The following is a 22,803-nucleotide window of genomic DNA, read 5'->3' as shown; positions in this document are numbered from 1 at the left end:
CTTCCCCTCGCCGCCGCCGGAGCGCGCCGCGGGCGGTGGCGGGGCATCTCCCTCCCTCCCCTGTTCGGGATTCCGGCGGCGGGGTCCAACAGGGTTCCCGGTGGCGGTGACGTGCGGATCCGGCGGCTGGGAGGTGGCGGGCGTCCCTGTAGCGCTGGCGGCAGAGGGCTAGGTCGCGGCCCGACCTGGATCTCGTCGGGCGGCTGTGGGCGCAGATGGCTGGTGGTGCGTGCTGGTGGGACAGCGGCGGCAGCTGCTCCAGGTCCGGCCTGGCCAGCGGCGCGGGTCTAGGATGACCTGGGCTGCGGGCGGACGCCCACGCCTCGGCCGGTGGCTGGTAGGGGTGGCGGCGCAGTAGCGGCGGCCTTGGCAGACGTGTTGGCCGGATTCCAGCCGGCTCCGGTGGCTGGACGTCGGCGAGCGGCGTGGTTGGACTTCCCAGTGAGCGGTCTTGGTGGTAGGTGGCAGTCTGCGGGGTCCCCTTGCCGGTGGACGGACCTACGTTGGTGGCCTTGTGCAGATCTGCTTCGACCGCCGCGGTGGGGCGGCAAAGTGGGTGTCCGGTGGGGAGGTTGGTGGGAGGGATGGGCGTCGTCGTCGGTGAGGCTGCCCGTCGCTGGATGCGTCCGCTCCCCCCTCCTCCCCATTCCCCATCCGTTGTGTGCGGCGGCAGCTCCGCATAGTTCAAGGCGGGACGGGGGTTGCGGTTGAGTCGGTTTTGGGTGTCTTCTCAGACCAAAGCTGGTCACTTTGGCTGCTCTTGGGGAGGTCCGTATGTCGGGCGGCGGCCCGGGTGGCGGGAGGCGCAACGTTCTTGGGCGGAGCATGCGTCTCAGGTGTGGGCAAGCAGCCATGGCCACGCGGGTGGCTTGGTTGTGGGTGGTTGCCAAAGCTAGGGTGCGTCGGAGGGAGGTGAGCGTCGGGGTATATCATATGTCCAGCTGTGTTCTGGCCGACAGTGGCGGCGTCGGTGACGTCGTACCCTTCCTGAAGGCTCCGTCGTGGTGTTCCCTCTCCCTCCGTCTTCCTCCAGGTGAAAACCTGATCTCTGGATCGGGCGGAGGCGGCTCTATGGTCGTTACATTCTGGGAGGCACCGCTATGGAGTCTTGGCTTTGTCGTTGTCCGTTTCACCTCTCCATGGTGGTTTGCATGATGGAGGTCTCCGTTGGCTCCAAGCAATCTCCTTTGCATATTCGTAGTTAGCTTGGTGGTCGGTGGAGGTGTTTCGGTGCCCGGCACCTTTGTATCTTGCCTTGGGTGTGTGTGTTGTGTGTGTTGGTGGCGTGAGTTTGTATCGTCTCTCGGATGTATTGTGGTGGTGCTTTATATAATATAAAGCGGGGGGGGGGGGGGCCTTTTTCAGAATATTAGATACAATGTGGAACCAATTTCATTTGGCATTCTACAAACTTTCAACTTTGAACAACATGTACACAACGAGAACCAAAAAAGATTAGAAAACAAGAAGATCAGAAAAAGCAAGAAAGTTACTATGCACTAAGATTTTGTCTTTCGGTTGCTTTATTCCAAAATAATGGAACCAAGATATTTCCCGAAAATATGAAGACTACGACGAACAAGAAGGGAATTTCGTTGAGTTTATTATATTCGTCACAGTTGTAAACTTATAGTGACTTTAGAATTGTTTGTCAAATGCAGACTACTGCACTTGTTGGAGGGAGTGGCAGTGCAACCTTTGCAGCAACCAGTCATGTTTGTTGTGTATTTAGTAAAATGTATCAACCCAAACATCAATATAAAAAAAAATCTATAAACATTCTGCTACATTTTAACTGCTTTAACATGACCTGTAATTTTAAACAACATTTCAGATTTGCTGCATACTAAATTTTTGAGCAATAGCTAGCGGACGGGTTTAGCAATCCTGAAAGAACATGCATATTTACAAAAGGATAGCTGACAGGCCATACCAAATATTTCGTGCATGATTAAATAAAAAGAAATCGACAAGCCACGTTTTCTTTGCATGCCCAGCTATCAAAATTCACCTCATTTATGACATTGGAGTAAGTTATTTCGGATAGTTCACATGTTTTCTACGGATATTTAGTACTGTACTAACAGGCCATGTGAATTAATCACTCACTCACCAGACTGCACAATTCACGAAATGAAGTGAGGCACCAATGAATTCAGTGATGAGACTGAAGCTAATGAAGCTCGCAGTTTGTTTTGATAAATGCAGGCACCTTTTTTTTTGTGAGAATGTACATGTGTTTATGGGTAGACATGAAAAAAAAGGAGAAACTAAAGGTCTCTAGATTATGAAATACCTGACATGAGTTTCCTTAGGCAAGCCTATATCATTGCACAGACAATATCCTCTACCTGCAAGCACAAAGCAAGGTTTTTCTAGAAAAATGGGCATAGTTTAAAAAGAACTGAATAAGATCTCGGTAATCATTGCAACTAACTTGCTTCATATTCAGCAAACTTCTTTGATTTTTGTAAGAACGACTTGACAAAAACACAAATACCTTCAGTGAAAGCTTGAGGCGCTGTTGTTCCAGGCTGTTGGATCGCCAGCTCTTCCAGCTGCCCCCTCTCAATCAGCCATGCCTCTCCCATATCTGACCTTTGAAGTGGCACAGCTTGTGGTTTATGTACACCCAACTTTGCAGCCAGTGATCCAGAAAGTCAAAACAACTGTGATGGGAACTGAAATTCACAAAATGGTAAATAATGAAACATTTATGGATATTTATGAAGCAGCAACTCTCCCATGACGAACATGAAGTATAAGCTCAATATATAATGTAATCCTATGATAGAACGGTAAAAAGGAGAAACAAATGCATCATCAAAGATATATTTTAGAAAGCCACATAAATCTAATCCATATTAAAAAAATGACCAAATCATAATTGGCTTCAGAATTACATAGCAATTAGGATTATACAATCTACATATAGAAGTTAGAATTACAATGGTGATCTGGATTCTACATAGAAGTCAGAATTGTTGGTTCATGCAAATATGAACCTGGCGGGGACTTCCCCTCCGCAGGTAGTTGCATAGTCTTCAGCAAGGTGTGGTGCAGCTTCCATGTGAGGGCATATGAACTTCTCCACAAATTCTTTCTCGCTGATAATGAGTGTTTTATAGCAGTCCCGGTCGTGATTTAGCAATCCATTTTCCTTGAGAAACTTTACAACGTAGTACCGGGGTCTGACGCGGCCCTCCAAGCTGTACGTGAGCATTGCTGGACGATGAGCAATGTATGACGGCTCAAACCCCGCCTCAGAGATGAAGAACTCGGACCTGCGCTGCAGCGATTCTTTACTCCTCCTTAGCAATGTTGGAGCGTAAGAAAAAGCAATGCCCACCTCGGCATCCGACCACCTGAACATTTTCTTCAAGTGCTCTACCTTGGTGGCGATTTTCTCCTCACTGAGGAATGCAACAACTTGCAGCGCATGTCTGAACATCCGCGATTCGCGGTGTACACCAAAACCTTCGACGCACGCCACTGCTGTCCGGATGCGTTCGATGCTGATGCTGAGCAGGGATGGCGTGTGTGCGTAGAGCTTGGCAATATCGCAAGCACCTAGCCCGCACTCCCGCAGGAAGGTGACATTGGGCTTGACCACCCGCTCGAGGTCGGAGGAGAGAACGGAGCCACTCTTGAGGGCTCGAAGGAGGTTCTCGGAGGAGCCGAAGAGGGGCATGCAGTAGTGCAGCCCGGCGATGATGGATCTGCAGCGGAAAGTGACGCCGGTGAGCGATGCGAGGCGCGCGATGTCAGAACGCGAGAGGCCGAGGCTGATGAGCCCCGCGACGTTGGGGGCCAGGGTCCTCTCCACGCCCGCGCAGAGCAACTTGGGGTCCTTGCGGATGACAGTGGCGACATCGGCGCCGGAGAGGCCGAGGCCGGCGAGGAAGGCGAGGACGGCGTCGGGGTTGGCTGGGGACTTGAGGTGGGAGATCTTGGGGGAGGCCTTGCGGGCCTGCGCTGGGGTGAGGCCGCAGGTGGCGACGAGGTACTCCTCCACGGCGAAGCTAGGGCTCGGAGAAACGGCAGGCGCGGCCGCGGAGAGGAGGCGGTGGAGGGAGATGAGAGGAGGCGGGGGAGGATGCAGCCCCGGAGGCGGAGCATGGCAGCGATGTTGGCGCGCCGGAAGGCGGCCGCGGCGGCGGCGAGGGAGAGTGGATGGAACGATGCGGGAATGGGGGATCCAATGTCGTGGAGAAGATTTCCATGGTGGCCCAACCCAGCCCAGTCCAGTGTGCATCACCTGCTGCTTGGCCCGTGGACGCCTGCTCCGTAGACCGTAGGCAATGCTAGTCCCATCCGTGCCCCGCTGCGCCCGTTCTCCATCCAACGATCAGATTAAATCTTCTTCCCCACGTCTTTTTTCACTTTTCAAAGGAAAAAAACACCAAATGCCCCGTACTTTCTTAGTCTTTGGATTGGATGGGTTTGTATGTATTTTCTTGAGGTAAAAGCACCCCAGGTATCCTAACTTGTATGGAATGTGATGATTTGGTCCCAAACTTGTAAAATGCAACTCCACCATACCACAACTTGCATTGTATGTGACGATTTGGTCCTGGGCCTATCACAGCGCGACAAAGTGGCAGCCAGATGGGTGGACCGGTCTTTGCCCGCAGTTTTGCAAAAAACACCCTTCCATCTTGTCTAATTAATCCGCGCAATCAATGATGATGCCCAACCTTCTCTTAATCATCTGTTCAATTACTCGTCATTGTTATGATATTTTTTAGGCTCAATCATCAGCTCACAGCTTTCCCAATATGAATGCGTCGAAACAAGAGGGTAGGGTGTTCTTGCATTTGAGAAACTTGGTCCAGAACATTGCTAAACAAAACAAACCCAGTTCAGATCACAGCTCAGAAAAATCAAGTCATAGATTAGAATGCGTCTCAACATTTTTGACGGATCATAATCCCTAATGATTTACGCATATATTCATTCTCTGATGCAACATTTCACACAAAAGAAGTTTCATGTGGATTGTGAAACGAAGGCGGGAAATGCAGTCCCAGACCGTCCGAAGAGAAAGATCAGCAGCGCATCCCAGAAACATGCAGATAATTGCAGATCAGGCGGTCGCCGGCGCCACGGGGGACCGCGGACCGGCACGAAGAGCAGCGACGGGTCCAGCCGTCCAGATACGGGTAGCGATAAAGCGCGGCGCGCCTCATGTCCTCCAAGCCGCGCTCGTACCCCCGCAGCTCCCGATCTGCGAGCGCGCGCGTACTCCCTGCTGGACCCCCAGAACCACCGCGCCGCCGTCCTCTCCGCGTCCGCCTTGGTCGCGGCGAGCTCGGCCTTCGCCTTGTCCAGCTCCAGCTCCGCCTGAAGCGCGTCCGACTCGGCGGCATCGCGCTCCCGCTGCTTCTGCTTCCTGTCCAACTCCTCTCGGAGCCCACGCGCCGCCGCCGCCGCAATCCTCGCATCCGCCTTGGTCTCGGCGAGCACGGCCTTGGCCTTGCGTAGCTCCGCCCGCAACGCGTCCGCCTCGGCGGTGTCGCGCTCCCGCGCCTTCATGTTCCTGCAAAGCTCCTCCTGCGTCACCGCCGCCGCCTTGGTCATCTCGTCGAGCTCGTACTAGTATTATACGTCAAGTGCATGCATGCAGCAGCCATCGGACATAGAACTCGAACCCGTTCAAGTTTAAAATTGAAATGATGAGCAGAGGCATCAAAATGTCAAGGAGCCAACAGCAAGCAAGCATTTGGATAGTACTTGTCCTCCAGCTCCAGAGCGTAAGCGAGAAGGCCACCTCGTTCGCCGTCTGCGCCCCAGCATGTATGGCACCATGTCGATCGATCAATCCAGAACAACAAATCATCCAAGAATAATGCACAAGGAACAAGGAGCTCATCTGGAGCAGTGACACGTAGCTTGAGGCGACGATGTCGGGCGGCTTGGACGCGGCGAGCTTGCTCTCCCGCGACGGCGTGACGGTGCCCTGCAGCAGCAGCCTCTCGCTGCCTTCCAGTCACCATCTTTGCTTGTCGCAGGCGGCGACAACCAGGGGCCGGAGAAACCCGACGGGCAAGAGGGGTCTGACGCCGAGCTCTCGCCGCCCGGACGATCCTCCCCCCACCTTCCTCTTCTTCCCAAGCGACGACGCGCGAGACGTCACTTTGTAGTCAGGCTCGTTGTTCACTTTAATTCATGGCGACATGAACAGGCGCGGCTGCAAATCACAGATCATTACAATCCACAACAAAACATCCTGAATCGTTCTGAATTCTACAATGCCGGAGGTTTCACCTTTATGAGTTGGCGGCGGATCGATCGGGTGATATTGGCTGCGACCATGTTGTGCTGGTGGAGATACGCGAAGATATCGATCGGGGAACTCCCTCGAGCATGCAGGAGGCTGTCTGCCATGGCCTTCTCCTGCACGGTGAGCGACTGGTCGAAGGTGGAGGACCTGGAAGGATCGCCCACTCCACCGGGCACGGTCACGACGCCGACGACTCCAAGAAAAAGAAATCCTCCTTCCACCCCTTGATAAACTTGGCGCAACTAAAGAGCAGTACATAGCGAAGGGATTTCAGGCCGATTTAATTCAGGTTCCCTGTAGCGCGGGTTAATAAGACAGGATGGAAGGGTGTTTTTTTGCAAAACTGCATGCAAAGACCGGTCCACCCATCTGGCTGCCACATGTCACGCTGTGATAGGCCCAGGACCAAATTGTCACATCTAGTGCAAGTTGAGGTATGGTGGAGTTGCATTCTACAAGTTTGGGACTAAATCATCACATTCCCTGCAAGTTAGGGTACCTGGGGTGCTTTTACCTCTATTTTCTTCTGTCCACTTTAGTCGGTCGCTTGAGCCAGGTAGGATGCGTTTGGTTACTTCCTTGCAGGGTCTGGCTGAGATGGAAAAAACGAGCTAGGCTGAGCAGGGTCTAGCTACAAAAAAAGGCATTGTCAAGTAGTTTGGTCATCTGCATATGAGGTCTTGTCATCGTGAAGCAATATTCACCCAATGTTTGGTTGCATACATGCATATGATTAGGAGTTAACAACTATACTTAACAATGATCAGGTTTGGCTTGACGCCAACTGCCTTCATTTCCTCAAACATGTTGAGCGTGCCGTCGAATTGGCTGGCTCCAGAATGACATGTCCAGGTCGCAAAGATCTGGCGGGACGGCACCGGAGCCCGACGGGGCCGCCCCTTCTTTGATATGTCTTTAATGTACTTATAATTTTTTATTGTTTCATGCTATTACAGTATCAATCTTGAATGTTTATTATGCAAATATATATTTTTTGGGACTAATTTATTAACTTAGTGCCAAGTGTCAGTTGTTGTTTTTTGCCTATTTCTGGCTTTCCAGAAAATCAGTACCAAACGAAGTCCAAATGCCACGAAACTTTTTAAATATTTTTTTCTGGACATAAGAGACACTAGAAGTTTTGGGAGAAGACCAGAATGAGTGGGAGGTGGCCACGAGCCACCAGGGGTGCGCACAGGGGGTAAGGATGGCAATTTTACCCATGTGTACGGGTACCCGCGGATACCGTACCTGCATGGGCAGGGTATGGTCACAATTTTATACCCATGGATAGTACCCATACTCTACTCGTTAAGTCATTGGCAGGGTACGGGTATAGACTTGTACCCATGGATATACTCATACTCTGCCCATTTATACGAACATGTAGACCTTACTCATGGAGCTCCAACATATGCGCAGGGGGCGATAGCGTCAAAGGAGCTGAGTGACCCAACTACTCCCGTAATTAAGCCTCACATCGTCACACAAAATCCCCTCTTCTTCGTCAAATTTGTCAAATGTTCTATCGATAACTGTAAAATTCTGAATAACTTGTGTACTTTTTTATCTACCCGTTGGGTACCCAATGGAAATGGGTACCCGTCGGGTATGGGTATAGGTAAAGATTCATACCCATGGATACGGGTATGGGTAGAATTTTGTACCCATTGACTGCACGGGTATGGGTATGGTATTGCTCTACCCGCCCCATACCCTACCCATTGCCATCCTTACCAGGGGGTAGGCGCGTCCTGGTGCCTCGTGCCCCCCCCCCATTCCTTCGTTTGACCTAATTCCAACTATAAATTCTCTAAAATCAGGAAACCAATAGAGAGCCACCCAAAATACTTTTTTGCTGCCGCAAGTTCCTGTTCTTGCAAGATCCCATCTGGAGGCATTTTTCGGCACTCTGACAAAGGGGAAATCGATCACGGAGGGCTTCTACATCAACCTTGCTGCCCCTCCGATGATGTGTGAGTAGTTTACCACATACCTACGGGTCGATAACTAGTAGCTAGATGACTTATTCTCTCTTTTTGATCTTCAACACAATGTTCTCCTTAATGTTCTTGTATATCTATTCAATGTAATCCTTTTTCGTGGTGTGTTTGTTGGGATCCGATGAGTTGTGGGTTCATGATCAGATTATTTATTTATATTATTTGAGTCTTCTATGAACTCTTTTATGCATGATTATTATAGCTTTGTATTTCTCTCCAATCTATACGTTCTGTTTGGCCAACTAGATTGATTTATCTTGCAATGAGAGTGGTGTTTTGTGATGGGTTCGATCTTGCGGTGCTCAAACCCAATGACAAAAGGGGACATGGCACGTATTTGTATCGTTATCATTAAGGATAAAATGATGGGGTTTATTCATATTGATTGTATTTACTTTGTCTACATCATGTCATCTTGCTTAAGGCGTTAATTTGTTCTTTATGAACTTAATATTCTAAATGCATGCTGGATAGCGGTCAATGTGTGGAGTAATAGTAGTAGATGCTGGCAGAAGTCGATCTACTTGTCTCGGACGTGATGCATATATACATGATTATTGTCTTGGATATCGTCATAATTATTTGTTTTTCTATCAATTGCTATAATTTATTTACCCACCATATGATATGTTCAAGAGAGAGGCCTCTAGTGAAAACTATGGCCCTCGGGTCTATGTTTATCATATATTAAAATCCAAAAATACATTGCTGCAATTTAATATATTTTTTATGTTTTTATTTATCTATCTATCACTACGAGATTTGATCCTTACAATTAACCGCCAAGAGATTGACAACCCTTTGTTTAGGTTGGGTGCATGTATTTGTTATTTTGTGTGTAAGTACTATTAACAAGGTGTTGCGTGGTTCTCCTAATGGATTGGTAATCTTGGTTCTTAACTCAGAGAAATATTTATCTCTATTGTACCGCATCATCATCTCCTCTTTGTGGACATCCAAACACAGCTTGCAAGTAGCACTCCCCTTGCCGTAGACATCATGTGTCACCGCCGCCCGAGCTCGCGCGCACAGCATCCAGGCACGCCATGAAGAAGATGTTGTGGGGGTCGCTGAAGTACACCATCTGCTCGATCCCGAGTTCCAGGCTTGCCCCGCCCTCGAAGCTGAGCATGATGGTCGGCATGTCGACACCCTTCAAGGCCGGTAAAGTCGTAGATATATGAATACCTATGCAAGAATCACAATAACAAGAGATTTCATCAAGGAGCTTCACATGAGTGTAAAAATTCAGCTAGCTGGTATAGTAGTAAAAATAAACGATAAGGTTGTACTCCCTCTGTTCTTAAATATAAGTCTTTGTAGAGATTTCACTAAATAGACTATATACGAAGCAAAATGAATGAATCTAAATTTAAAATGCATTTACATACATTCGTATATGGTTCATAGTGAAATCTCTACAAAGACTTATATTTAGGAACGGAGAGAGTAGAATTCAGCTAGTAATAGTAAAATTCAGTAAGGAGCCTCACATCCGTGAGAAATTCAGAAGTACAAACTCACCTGACATCGGCGCCACCTTGTACTGGCCCATCGAATACCTAAACAGGTCACGCATGTACGCGTACAGACACGAGCAGGAGCCTCACGCTGCGGCCGGCGAGCTCGCCCACGCTAGTCCTCGCCGTGCTCGCCCGCACTCGCGCCGCATAGCCACGTAGCCGCAGCTCCAACTCGCGCCAAGCCACGCCGACCCGCCGCAGCCCTGCTGCTCGGCCGCTCCGCGCCTGGCTCCCTGTCGTGGCCAGGCGGCTCGCGCTTCCGTCGTCGGCCACGCCGCGCCCGGCTCGCTGATGTGGTCATGCCAAGCTCCCTTCCCTGGCCATGGCCGCTGCGTGTCCTCGAGGAGGCCATGAACCACTTGAGCACCGCAGGTGAGAGAAGGGAGGAGACGAGGGGATAAGGTCTATTTTAGCAGCGGACGAGGGGATACGCCCACGCAGCGCCCTGTTGGGCCGGCCCGTGAACGTATTGTGCAGCGAACCTGTAGTAAATAAAACGGCAGAAAACATGCCTACCCCAGGATTCAAACTCAGGTCACTCAGTGACCGTGCCAGGTTCGCTAACTAGTACACCAATTGCATGTTTTTGATTGATATAAAGCACCAACCTTATAAGAACAAGTGCGGCTATGCTATTTATTGCACAGTGCCCACCATTGTTTGAATTATTTAAAAAAATTGTGAATTTAAAAACGTTCATCATTTTTTAAGAACAATTCACATACTTAAAAAAGCTTCATCGATGTTGAAAAAAGTTCAACGCTTTTGAAAAAAGTTCATCGAATTTGAAGAAAAGCTCATTAATTTATAAAAAAGTTCAGCGAGTTTGAAAAAAGTTCATCAATTTTGAAAAAAAAGTTCATCAAACTAGAAAAAAGTTCATCAAATTTGAAGAAAAGTTCATCGATTTTAAAAAAAGTTCACCAGGTTTGAAAGAAGTTCAACAAATTTGAAGAAAAGTTCATCAAATTTGAAGAAAAGTTCATATCAAGTTTTCAAAAAAGTTCATCAAATTTGAAGAAAAGTTCATCAAACTTGAAAAAAGTTCATCGAATTTGAAGAAAAGTTCATCAATTTTGAAAAAAGTTCATATCAAGTTTTCAGAAAAGTTCATCAAATTTGAAGAAAAGTTCATCAAACTCAAGAAACGCTCATCGAATTGTAGAAAAAATCATCAATTTTGAAAAAGAATCATCGAATTTGATAAGAAGTTCATCGATTTTTAAGAAATAGTCCCGATTTTTTAGAAAAACATCGGACCAGGAAGAATATTAAAGAAGAAAAGAAAAAAGAAAAGTAGACAATAATTGAAGGAAAAGATGTCAGTAGTCACGTGAGAATCGGTGGCGGGATGGTAATTGCGAACTAATTTAAGGCGGCAGGTCCTGTGTTCGAGTCTCACCGTAGCTTCTTTTTTTGTGTGAAAAACAGAAGAGAGAAAAGAGCAGATGGGCCAGCCCATCGCGAAGGGGGGTATGCGCCTGTTAGCGAAAACGCCTGTAACGGGCACTAAAGGCGCCGAATAGGAACCAGCTTCCTAGAGAGCCACCCATGTGTGCTCCCTTGCATCGTTCGGGCCTCACTCACTTGAAATGACTCATTCGGTTGTTCTCAGTAAACCAGACCCATAGGTTCTTTAAAAAGCATGTCATGCAGGCCAAACAGTACTTGCATGTAACCAAACAACCCAACACTAAAAAGATGCTCCATACAACGGGCCTGGTTGGGTTTTTGTGGGCAACCAAACGCATTTGTAGTGCTTCTGCTCGCTAACAAGCCGCGCCCCATCGACTCTCACCTCTCAGCTCTGGGCATTTCCTTTCGCCGTCGAAACATGGGCTTGCGTTGCCGGGCCCTGCGACCATGGAACACGACCTCGCGCTGTGGGGGTTGTTGCCGCCGACTCTATTCGCCCGTGCATGTGCGGAGCTCCTCGCTAGACATGTTGACAAACACTTTGGGCTCACCTTCCTTGCTTTATAGGATTGCAGTCGAAGGTGGTAATTCCTTTGCCAAGGAGCCCACTTGGGACGCCGCCGAGCTGTGGTGCCGCAGGTCAGCTTGTGCCACCACGTGCAACTTCCTATCGGTGTTGTAGCATGTGCAGTGGTCGAAGTCACTTCCCACATCAAACTGAGGATCATCGGCACTGCTAGATGTTCTGGATACGTTGTTGTGCACGCTGCGGTCACCCTGTATGCCGGCCTCTCGCAGGTTTGCTCTACCCAACTCAATCTCTCATATCGATGTGAGGGCGCGCGATGGACATGCCGCTATGAATGTCGCACCGTCTCCTATTGGCCAGCCGACTCACCTCCAGCATCGATGCAGAGACCACAGCGGCGCTTGTTGTACCGGACATGCTACTATGCATCAATGCATGCCATGACGTCCTCGCGCGGGTTAGCTCGACTCACCTCTAGCAGTGACGCAAGGGTCGATAATGTCGCTCTGTCGGCCACACTGTTGTGCACGCCATAGGCATGAACGAGTACGTCGTCCTCGCGCAGGTCAAGTCACCTACGGCATTGACGACCGCTAGTGACGCCCGTTGTGCCGGCCACGTTGTTGTTCATGTCAATACATGGGTCGTCCTTACATGGATTAACTCACCGGCTCCCCTATGCGGGTAGAAGAAAATATGCTCGTCCATCGGGTGTTCCGGGGAAGACAGACAAGAATACATGGGAATTTATATTTTCCTTTGAGTGAAAAGGTGGAGGTGGGGAAGGAGACTTAGTATGGCCGTTGGATGAAGAATAAATGGAGGGGAGCACGATGAGGGAGCGGGCAAGTCTCGTCCCCCTTACCTGTTTACAAGGACTTGTCTCATGTAAACCTGGGACGAGGCCACATGCCAGCCTGTTAGCATGTGTGTCTGATACATCTCCGTCGTTTCTACTTTCCTAACGTTTTTCCTATTGTTTTGGACTCTATTTTGCATGATTTGAATGAAACTAACCCATATTGATGTTGTTTTCAGCAGAACTACCATGGTGTTGTTTTTTGTGCAGAAATAAAAGTTCTCAGATTGGAATGAAACCTTGCGAGGAATTTTTATATAATAAAAGAGAATTTCTGGAGCCAAGAACCACCGGAGGGGGCATGATGACCCACAAGTATAAGGGATCTATCGTAGTTCTTTCGATAAGTAAGAGTGTCGAACCCAACGAGGAGCAGAAGGAAATGATAAGAGGTTTTCAGCAAGGTATTCTCTGCAAGTACTGAAATAAATGGTAACAGATAGTTTTGTGATAAGATAAATTGTAACGAGCAACAAGTAATAAAAGTAAATAAGGTGCAGCAAGGTGGCCCAATCCTTTTTGTAGCAAAGGACAAGCCTGGACAAACTCTTATGATAGGAAAAGCGCTCCCGAGGACACATGGGAATATCGTCAAGCTAGTTTTCATCACGCTCATATGATTCGCGTTCGGTACTTTGATAATTTGATATGTGGGTGGACCAGTGCTTGGGTACTGCCCTTATTTGGACAAGCATCCCACTTATGATTAACCTCTATTGCAAGCATCCGCAACTACAACAAAAGTATTAAGGTAAACCTAACCTAGCATGAAACATATGGATCCAAATCAGCCCTTACGAAGCAACGCATAAACTAGGGTTTAAGCTTCTGTCACTCTACCAAACCATTATCTACTTATTACTTCCCAATGCCTTCCTCTAGGCCCAAATAATGGTGAAGTTTTATGTAGTCGACGTTCACATAACATCACTAGAGGTTAGACAACATACATCTCATCAAAATATCGAACGAATACAAAATTCACATGACTACTAATAGCAAGACTTCTCCCTTGTCCTCAGGAACAAACGTAATTACTCACAAAGCATATTCATGTTCATAATCAGAGGGGTAATAATATGCATAAAGGATCTGAACATATGATCTTCCACCAAATAAACCAACTAGCATCAACTACAAGGAGTAATCAACACTACTAGCAACCTACTAGCACCAATTCCGGACTTGGAGACAAGAATTGGATACAAAAGATGAACTAGGGTTTGGAGATGAGATGGTGCTGGTGAAGATGTTGATGGAGATTGCGCTCTCCCGATAAGAGGAGCGTTGATGATGACGATGGTGATGATTTCCCCCTCCCGGAGGGAAGTGTCCCCGGCAGAACAGCTCTGCCAGAGCCCTAGATTGGTTTCGCCTCGTGGCGGCGGAGTCTCGTCCCGAAAGGTTCTCTCTGATTTTTTTCTCATCGAAAGACTTCATATAGGAGAAGATGGACGTCGGAGAGCCATCAGGGGGCCCACGAGGTAGGGGGGCTCGCCCAGGGGGGGTGGCGCCCCCCACCCTCGTGAGCAGGGTGTGGGCCCCCTGGCCTTCATCTTTGGCGACGATTTTTCTTTATTTATTTCAAGGTATTCCGTGGAGTTTCAAGACTTTTGGAGTTGCGTAGAATAGGCCTCCAATATTTTCTTCTTTTCGAGCCCAGAATTCCAGCTGCCGGCATTCTCCCTCTTCATGTAAACCTTGTAAAATAAGAGAGAATAGCCATAAGTATAGTGAAATAACAGCCCATAATGCAATAAATATTGTCATAAAAGCATGATGCAAAATGGACGTATCAACTCCCCCAAGCTTAGACCTCGCTTGTCCTCAAGCGAAAAGCCGATAACAATAAATATGTCCTCATGTTTAGAGGTAGAGGCGTCGATCAAAACAAAATACGGACATGAAGGCATCATGATTATTCATAACAGCAACATAAATAGATTTTGTCATATGATTACTCATGTTCAAGTGATGGTCAATTCACAAAGCCAAAGCATGAATCAAAAACCTTATTGGGCACTAACAATTATAATCTCAGTCATTGAAGTAATTGCAATTTATCATAACATCAGAAATAGTCTATGTCAGAGCTTAAAAGCAAGTCCACATACTCAACTATCATTTAGTCCTTCATAATTGCTAGCACTCACGCGATACTTATGGCTACGGAGTTTTAATCGGACACAAAGAAAGATAGGGGCTTATAGTTTTGCCCCACAACATTTTACCTCAAGGGTAATGTCAACAATAATAATTCATGCTTCCCCACATCCAATTAGATATTGTTCGATGATTTTTTAATAACAATTTATTAATAGTGATTATATTATTATAATTTTTCTAGAGCTCACATAATCATTTTTTTAATAGCTTCAAATGCAGGTCATACACATCCTTCACACCACATTTGAATTGATCATGGTGGATGTGCGCGTACATGCATGGCTGCTTTGGCACCTCACGATACTTGATGCATGCAAGCATAAAAAAACGCATGCAACTATTATGCACGTTGGGTGTGGCCGGTGCGTACAAATACATGTGTACGTATTCAGGTATCCTCATACTGGCCGGCAAGCATATATACGCATCCGAATACCCGCAATACGGATCGTTCTTTATGGATTTGATGTGGATGTGTTCGTGAGAACTAGTAGAAGGGAAGAAGGCCAGAACGTCCTTGTGCGGCACGACAAGAGGAATCGGTAAGTCTTTGGTTTATTTCCTTTTCTTCGTATAGACTTGGACGCAAAGAAAAATTACAGAAGGAAAGAAATCGCACTGCCCCGCGCGTTGCCATCTATCCAACTCCAGCCAGCCTATATAAAGCTAGCGGAGTCTCACGTTTGAGAGGAGGGAAGAGGAACCAAAAAAGGGGCCGAGGACAGAACTCAAGCGCGCGATAATGGACGCGCCTGCGGCAGCGGCGGTATGAAAGCCATGCATCAGATGGAGGCAGACGCGCCGGTGGAGGACGCGTCCATGGCCATGACGCGTGCGCCAAGAAGGAGCGTGGTGGCGCCTTCGCAGTCTCTCTCTGCGGATACACAGGCGGCGAGCGATGTTATGAGCTAGCATGCCCTCTTCTCTCTATGGTACGTATGTATTTGTTTCCCCATGTACCAGGTACAATCGAGACAGTGTACGACGCACAGGGCGGAGACGCCCGCGAACGACGCGGTGGTCTTCTCGTACCAGGTGCAATGGAGGTGGCGGACGATGAACGCAGCGGATGTGGCCAGGGACGATCCGGCACTCTTTTCGTACCAGGTGCAACAGAGGTGGGGCACGACGCACCAACGGATGTGGCCATGGACAATGCGGCACTCTTCTTAGACGGCGAACGGCGCGCCCAGTGAAGCGCAGACGAGGCGGCACTCTTCTCGTACCAAGTGCAATGGAGGCGGTGGACGACGCCGCCGGAAGATGAGACTACATCGACACCACCAGGCCCATCGCCAACATCATGAACCAGGTGCCACGTACGATCGTGGCGTGGAGGTTGCCACCATGTCACGGAGGACGGCGTCGTGGAGCTAGAGGGACGCCGCCGACATTCACTTCGTCAAGATGGCGCCGCGAAGGATGGTGACACGGAGGTGGCCCGGACGACACCGGTCGTCATCTTCTTCAAGACGGCGCCAGAGAAGATGGTGGCATGGAACTCACGAGGATGCCACCGCGTGCCGCGGGTGAATGGCGACAAGGAGCTCGCTAGGACGATGCTCGTCTTCTTCTTCATCAAGCCGGTGCCATGGAGGACGAAGGCGTGGAGGCTCGAGAGGATGTCGCCGCCGTGCCGTGGTGGATGGACGGAGCTCGCTAGGACGACGCCTGTCGTTTTCTTCATCAAGCTGGCGCCATGGAGGACAAAGGCATGGAGTTCCCCGAAAAACTAGGAGACCTCGCTAGAGGCGATTAGGGTTTCTGGTGGAAATAGCGGCGCCTGTCGATCTCCATTGACGGGGCGCGTTGATCTCTGCTCGGAGGATGGCAACGTCCTCAGAAGCGGATGCGGGCAAGAAGATGCCCTACTCGCCTAGGGCAGCGAGGGCACAGTTGGAGGAAGCCATGGGTAAGCTGGATCTCACCGAAGCAGAAGCTATGCCCCTTGTACTTGATGATTTTGAGGAGGGGATCCAGCAGAAGTGGGCAATTGCTGGTAGGGTTTTGCGTCAGAAGATCTACCATATCCAGACAATTGCGAACGCTCTCAGGCCCGCTTGGGGTAATCCAAAGGGTTTGTCCTTTCGGCCAGTGGGGGAAAACACCTTTGTGGCGGAGTTTGCCACCCGCCGCGATCGTGATCGTGTGTGGGAAGGATCTCCATGGCACGTTAGTCGGCATGCTGTGATTCTCGCTGAGTTTGATGACTGCATGAGGCCGTCTGAACTGAAGTTTGATAAATTGCAGTTATGGGTTAGGGTCCATAACCTTCCCTTCAATCTGCAGAACGAGAAGTGGGGTCTAGCAATTGCCAAGCAGTTAGATGAAAGTGTGACTTCAGTACAATTTGACCCTGTTGGGGGTTTCCTGAGAGCAAGGGTGACAATTGATGTAGATAAACCATTGAGGAGGTGGATTCTCATCGATTCAACAAGAAGGAAGAGTAGGGATTGGTATGATATTCAGTATGAACACGTCCCTAATTTCTGCTTTTCGTGTGGTCGTCTCGGCCACTCGGATCTCGTATGTCCTACCCCGGGTACACGTGATGAACAAGGAGATCTGCCCTTCAAAACTAGTCTGCGTGCATCCGAGGATAGATATGGTCCTGCCTCAAGTGGTAGCTCGTCCAAAGAGCCTCAATTCTCTACAACAAGCAAGAAAGATGCTACTACTTCAGGGAGTAAACCTGATGGTACAGCTGAGGTAAACTCTCCTGTTAAAGGCAAAGAGAAGCCGAACAAGCGTAAAGGAGGACCTCAAGCAAACATGGTGTACCGTAGGGTAGAGCTGCCGGCGCTCCCAAGCAATGAAACTGGTATCAATCTCGGTGCTGCTCCTACTGATATGGTTGTGTTCAAGGCAAAGAAAGATGATAGCTCAAGTGGCATAGATGGGGGCAGTCTGGTAGCAGATTTTGAGCAACATGGACCGTCTTCAAAGAAGAAGAAACCGACTCCCCCCTCATCTGAAAATTCGGCAGCGGCTGCGGGACAGCCCTGCCCAACCCAATGAGATGCTTAAGCTGGAACTGCTGGGGGCTTGGGAACCCCGAGGCAGTTCGGGAGCTTCGCAAAATTGTGAAGCAGGAAGGGCCCGCCTTACTTTTTGTTATGGAGACAAAAATTAGGGCAAAGAGGGTGGAGGTTTTACAACACAGTTTGGGTTTTGCTGGTTGTTTCGCGGTGGATAGTACTGGACTCAGCGGTGGAATCGGGCTATTTTGGTCAAGGGATTTCAAAGTTGAGTTGAAAAACTTCAGCTCTGGCCACATCGACGTGTTGGTTCAGAAGGCTGGTCATCCTTCCCAAGTGTGGAGGTTTACGGGGTTCTACGGAGCTCCGAGAGTTGAGGACCGACATCATAGCTGGAGGTGCTTGCGCACTTTACATGCAATACAACATCAAGCTTGGCTCTGCATTGGAGATTTCAACGAAACATTATTTGCGAACGAGCATTTTAGCAGAGCAGAGAGACCAGAATGGCAAATGCGTGCTTTTCGAGAAGCATTAGAGGATTGCTCCCTGCAGGATCTTGGATGGGCAGGGGTGCCATACACATGGGACAACAAGCAGATGGGTGAATCTAACGTTAAAGCACGACTAGACAGAGGCGTTGCGAATGAGGCCTTTCTGCAGATGTTTGATCTCACTAAAGTACGACATATAAGCTCAGTGGAGTCGGACCACTGTTACGTCTTGGTTGAGACCAGGGAACCTCAATATACAAGGGGACCTAGACAATTTCGGTACGAGGATGTGTGGAAGTCTCATGCGGACTATGATAACTTTGTTGTTGATGCTTGGAAGAGAAACCATAGTGGACAGGGACTAGCAGCTTTCACGGACACCTTACAGAAACTCCAAGGAGAGCTTGGGGTGTGGGGTGCACGAGAATTTGGATGTTTAGCCAAAACAGTTCGGAAACTGCAGCAAAAACTTGAGAAGCTTAGAGCTCAATCCATTGGCCGAGGCCCTTCGGATGAAGAGAAGGCTACTGTTCTGAAACTACGTGAGGCTTTGAGACAGGAAGAAGTTTGGATTCGACAGCGTTCTCGTGTGCCGTGGCTCCGTCAAGGTGATCGTAATACCGCGTACTATCATGCTCAAGCGGCGCAGCGGAAGAGATTGAATCGCATTGCAAACCTGTATCGGGCGGATGGCTCCATCTGCGCCAATGAGGATGAAGATCGAGCGGAGGTGCAGTCGTTTTACCAGTCATTGTATACCTCACAAGGTCATAATGACATGAGCGAGCTGCTACAGTTCGTACCAACCCGTGTAACAGAAGAGATGAACTATGCTCTGGACAAACCTTTCGAGCCTGAGGAGGTCAAAACGGCCTTATTCCAAATGGCTTCGTCAAAAGCCCCGGGCGTCGACGGGTTCACGGCTGGCTTTTTTCAAAGGCACTGGGATCTTATCAAAGATGATCTGGTGCTGGCGATTCTTGGTTTCGTTAATGGCGGAGATCTACCCTTGGGATTCAATGATACGTCGATTACACTTATACCAAAGGTACGACACCCCCAGTCTATATCGCAATATCGACCTATATCTTTGTGTTCTGTGCCCTACAAAATTGCGTCAAAGATGATCACTAACCGATTCAAAGAGTTGATGGATATAGTTGTGGGAGAAGAACAGAGCGCTTTCGTCCCCGGGCGCCTCATCACAGATAATATTTTGGTGGCCTTTGAGAGTATTCACTCGATGAGAAGGAGAAAGAAGGGGAGGAATTTTTCGTGTGCAGTAAAATTAGACATGATGAAAGCTTATGATCGGGTTGAGTGGCATTATTTGGAGGCTATCATGTTGAAGTTTGGCTTCAGTCCATCCTTTGTGAGCTTGATAATGAAGTGTGTTTCTTCCGTCAGGTTCACCGTCAGAGTTAATGGGGAGCTCCTACCATATTTTACACCCTCTAGGGGGTTTCGTCAAGGAGATCCCGTGTCCCCTTTTTTGTTCCTCATTTGTGCAGAAGGCCTCACGTCCTTGCTGAATCAGTATGGAAGTCCACATATTGACAAGGGTATTCGAGTGTCCTTTCGAGCACCATGGGTGAATCATCTTCTTTTTGCCGATGATAGTCTCATATTCATCAGTGCAACAGTTGAAAGTGCGCAAAGACTGAATAGAATTTTGCATATATATGGCGCATGTTCAGGACAAGCAGTGAATGGTGAAAAAAGTGCAGTTTTTTTCTCCCCTAATACCCCGGATGATAGGAGGCAGGAGGTAAAATTAGTGCTGGGAATTATGGTGGAGGCTTTTTCCAATAGATATCTGGGGCTCCCAACAGCAGTGGGGAAGATAACCAGCGGCACTTTCGATCATATTGGAGAAAGATCGAGAAGTAAGATGGGTGGTTGGGCGGAACGCCTGCTGGCATGTGCAGGCAGAGAGACTCTAATAAAATCTGTCATTCAAGCAATCCCAACATTCAGCATGAGTTGTTTTCTTTTGACGAAGAAAGTTTGCAAAAGCTTGACTTCTGCTATGGCAAAATTTTGGTGGAGTGGATCCCTTGACAGAAGGTCCTTGCATTGGTTATCATGGGATAAGCTTGCATCTCCTAAGGCTCGAGGTGGCATGGGCTTTCGTGACCTCGAGCTCTTTAACTTGGCTCTGTTAGGCAAACATGGTTGGCGGTTCATAACTACTCCTAATTCCTTATGTGCAAGGGTCATGAAAGGTCGATACTTCCCTAATTGTGACTTCATGGAGGCCACCGTACCACGCTCCTCTTTAGCTATTTGGCGGGCGATAGTGGCCGGGAGAGAAGCTTTACAGTCGGGTTTGATCAAGAGAGTTGGCGATGGTAGTACTATATCCATCTGGCAAGACCGGTGGATTCCGAGTACACCTACGTTATGCCCACAGATTATGCCGGGGGGAACCACCCTGGACCGGGTTAGTGAGTTAATTGACACAGAAAACTGGACATGGCGGGTTGATTTGGTCCGGTCTGTGTTTATTCGACCTGATGCGGATGCAATATTGAACATTCCTCTACGTAACGGTGGGGGCGAGGATTTTCTTGCGTGGGCTCATGAAGGCAATGGAATCTACTCTGTAAAATCTGCGTACCGTGCTCTAGTGAATCGTAACGAGCGTGTCGCTCTAGATGAAGGGACGGTTACAGATACTTCAAAGACTAACGAACAGATGTGGAAACTGTTGTGGAAGCTCAAAGTGTTACCAAAGGTACGCGTCTTCTGGTGGAGGGTCGTCCGAGGCATTCTTCCTGATGAATGTACGCTTAAGGTCCGGCATATACGTCAGATTAGCAGATGTAATGTCTGTTTTGCGATGGATGAGGACTTGATGCACGCGCTAGTGCATTGCTCTCATGCGAAATTGTTTTGGGAACAAGCATATGAGTTACTTGGTGTTCGTAGACCTCACTTGCACCCAGATACATGGTCCAGAGATATAATTTGTGACACCCAGTTCACAGATATTGAGAGAGCTCAAATGATCTCCATTATGTGGGCAATATGGCACTCCAGGAACAGAATTACTCATGAGGGAGAGCAACTTGACCCTCTTATAACAGTGAGACGCATCAGAGAAGACTTGGCGGTGCTTGATATTCCTTCTACACATGCTTCGGTCCTCCCTGGACATGGTTGGCGGCCGCCAGATGTGGGCTTTGTGAAAATTAACACTGATGCCGCTCTCAACATGGATTCAGACAAGGTAGGAGCTGGTGGTGTGGCACGCTCTGACTCTGCCTTGTTGGGAGCTTGGAGTAAACCCCACGTTGGGGTAACGGATCCATTCATCGGTGAGACTTTGGCAATTCGTGATGGTGTTATCTTTGCTACTCTACGGGGTTTTTCACATGTGATAATGGAGACAGACTGCCTGGAGGTCGTCCACCTCTGGAACACTCGCCACGATAGTCTTTCTATAGTGGCACCGTTATTGTTAGAAATTGAAGAGCTAGCTTTCTCTTTTTCTTCTTTTGTTATTCAACATGTAAACAGATCAGCCAATGTGCCGGCCCATCTTTGCGCGAAGCATGCTTGCTCGTTGATGGTCACCGAAAGTTGGACTGGTTCTAGACCTACCTTCCTACTCACCAGCCTGTTGGCTGATGATGCTAGGAGCTCTTTTGTTGAATAAAGGCTCTCAGTTGATCGCAAAAAAAAAAAAAATACCCGCAATACGGATCATTCTTTATGGATTTGATGTGGATGTGTTCGTGAGAACTAGTAGAAGGGAAGAAGGCCAGAACGTCCTTGTGCGGCACGACAAGAGGAATTGGTAAGTCTTTGGTTTATTTCCTTTTCTTCGTATAGACTTGGACGCAAAGAAAAATTACAGAAGGAAAGAAATCGCACTGCCCCGCGCGTTGCCATCTATCCAACTCCAGCCAGCCTATATAAAGCTAGCGGAGTCTCACGTTTGAGAGGAGGGAAGATGAACCAAAAAAGGGCCCGAGGACAGAACTCAAGCGCGCGATAATGGACGCGCCTGCGGCAGCGGCGGTATGAAAGCCATGCATCAGATGGAGGCATACGCGCCGGTGGAGGACGCGTCCATGGCCATGACGCTTGCGCCAAGAAGGAGCGTGGTGGCGCCTTCGCAGTCTCTCTCTGCGGATACACAAGCGGCCAGCGATGTTAGGCCAACTCCACTGCGCGACCCTATCCTGTCCGTCCCCATCCGTTTGGGGTAAAAGGAACAAAAGAGACGGCCCAGCGCACGGGCGCAAACGGACTTTGTGTCCGCTTTTGACCCATCCCCGGCCCAAACTTGCGCTGGTTTTGGGGTGAAACGGACAGCGCGCGGACGGGCGGGACGCGCGCTTGTCCTCCCCTGGCCCGCTTGTCGGTGGGAGAAACCAAACCCCCCCCCCACGCCCATTTGGCGCCATTTGCCCCACCTCCCTCCCGCCTCCCTCCCGCCGCCCCCTCTCTCCTCCGTCCATGGCCGACGCCCCGCCGAGTCCCGGTGGCCTGGCCGTCGACCCGCCCGCAAAGGTGAAGAAGAAGGCGCCAAGGAAACCGCGGT

At 49.0% G+C, this 22,803-nt stretch overlaps 1 protein-coding gene and 1 pseudogene across 1 annotated transcript in view; both read right to left on the bottom strand.

The window, feature by feature from the left end:
- LOC119365886 overlaps nt 1–2,762 on the bottom strand; it is a 5,992-nt gene extending 3,230 nt beyond the window's left edge. The window contains exons 1-2 of the mRNA XM_037631533.1: nt 2,501–2,762; nt 2,297–2,351 (exon numbers count right to left, since the gene is read on the bottom strand). Of these exons, the coding sequence (XP_037487430.1) occupies nt 2,297–2,351; nt 2,501–2,591 (146 nt within the window). The 5' untranslated portion in view covers nt 2,592–2,762. The remainder of the gene's footprint in view (nt 1–2,296; nt 2,352–2,500) is intronic.
- A 111-nt stretch (nt 2,763–2,873) lies between these two features.
- On the bottom strand, nt 2,874–4,201 carry LOC119365885 (annotated as a pseudogene).
- Between the last annotated feature and the right edge of the window lie 18,602 nt (nt 4,202–22,803).

Source organism: Triticum dicoccoides, chromosome 2B, assembly GCF_002162155.2.
Source record: "Triticum dicoccoides isolate Atlit2015 ecotype Zavitan chromosome 2B, WEW_v2.0, whole genome shotgun sequence".
Lineage (NCBI taxonomy): Eukaryota > Viridiplantae > Streptophyta > Magnoliopsida > Poales > Poaceae > Triticum > Triticum dicoccoides.
This window is presented reverse-complemented; position numbering and strand designations above follow the sequence as displayed.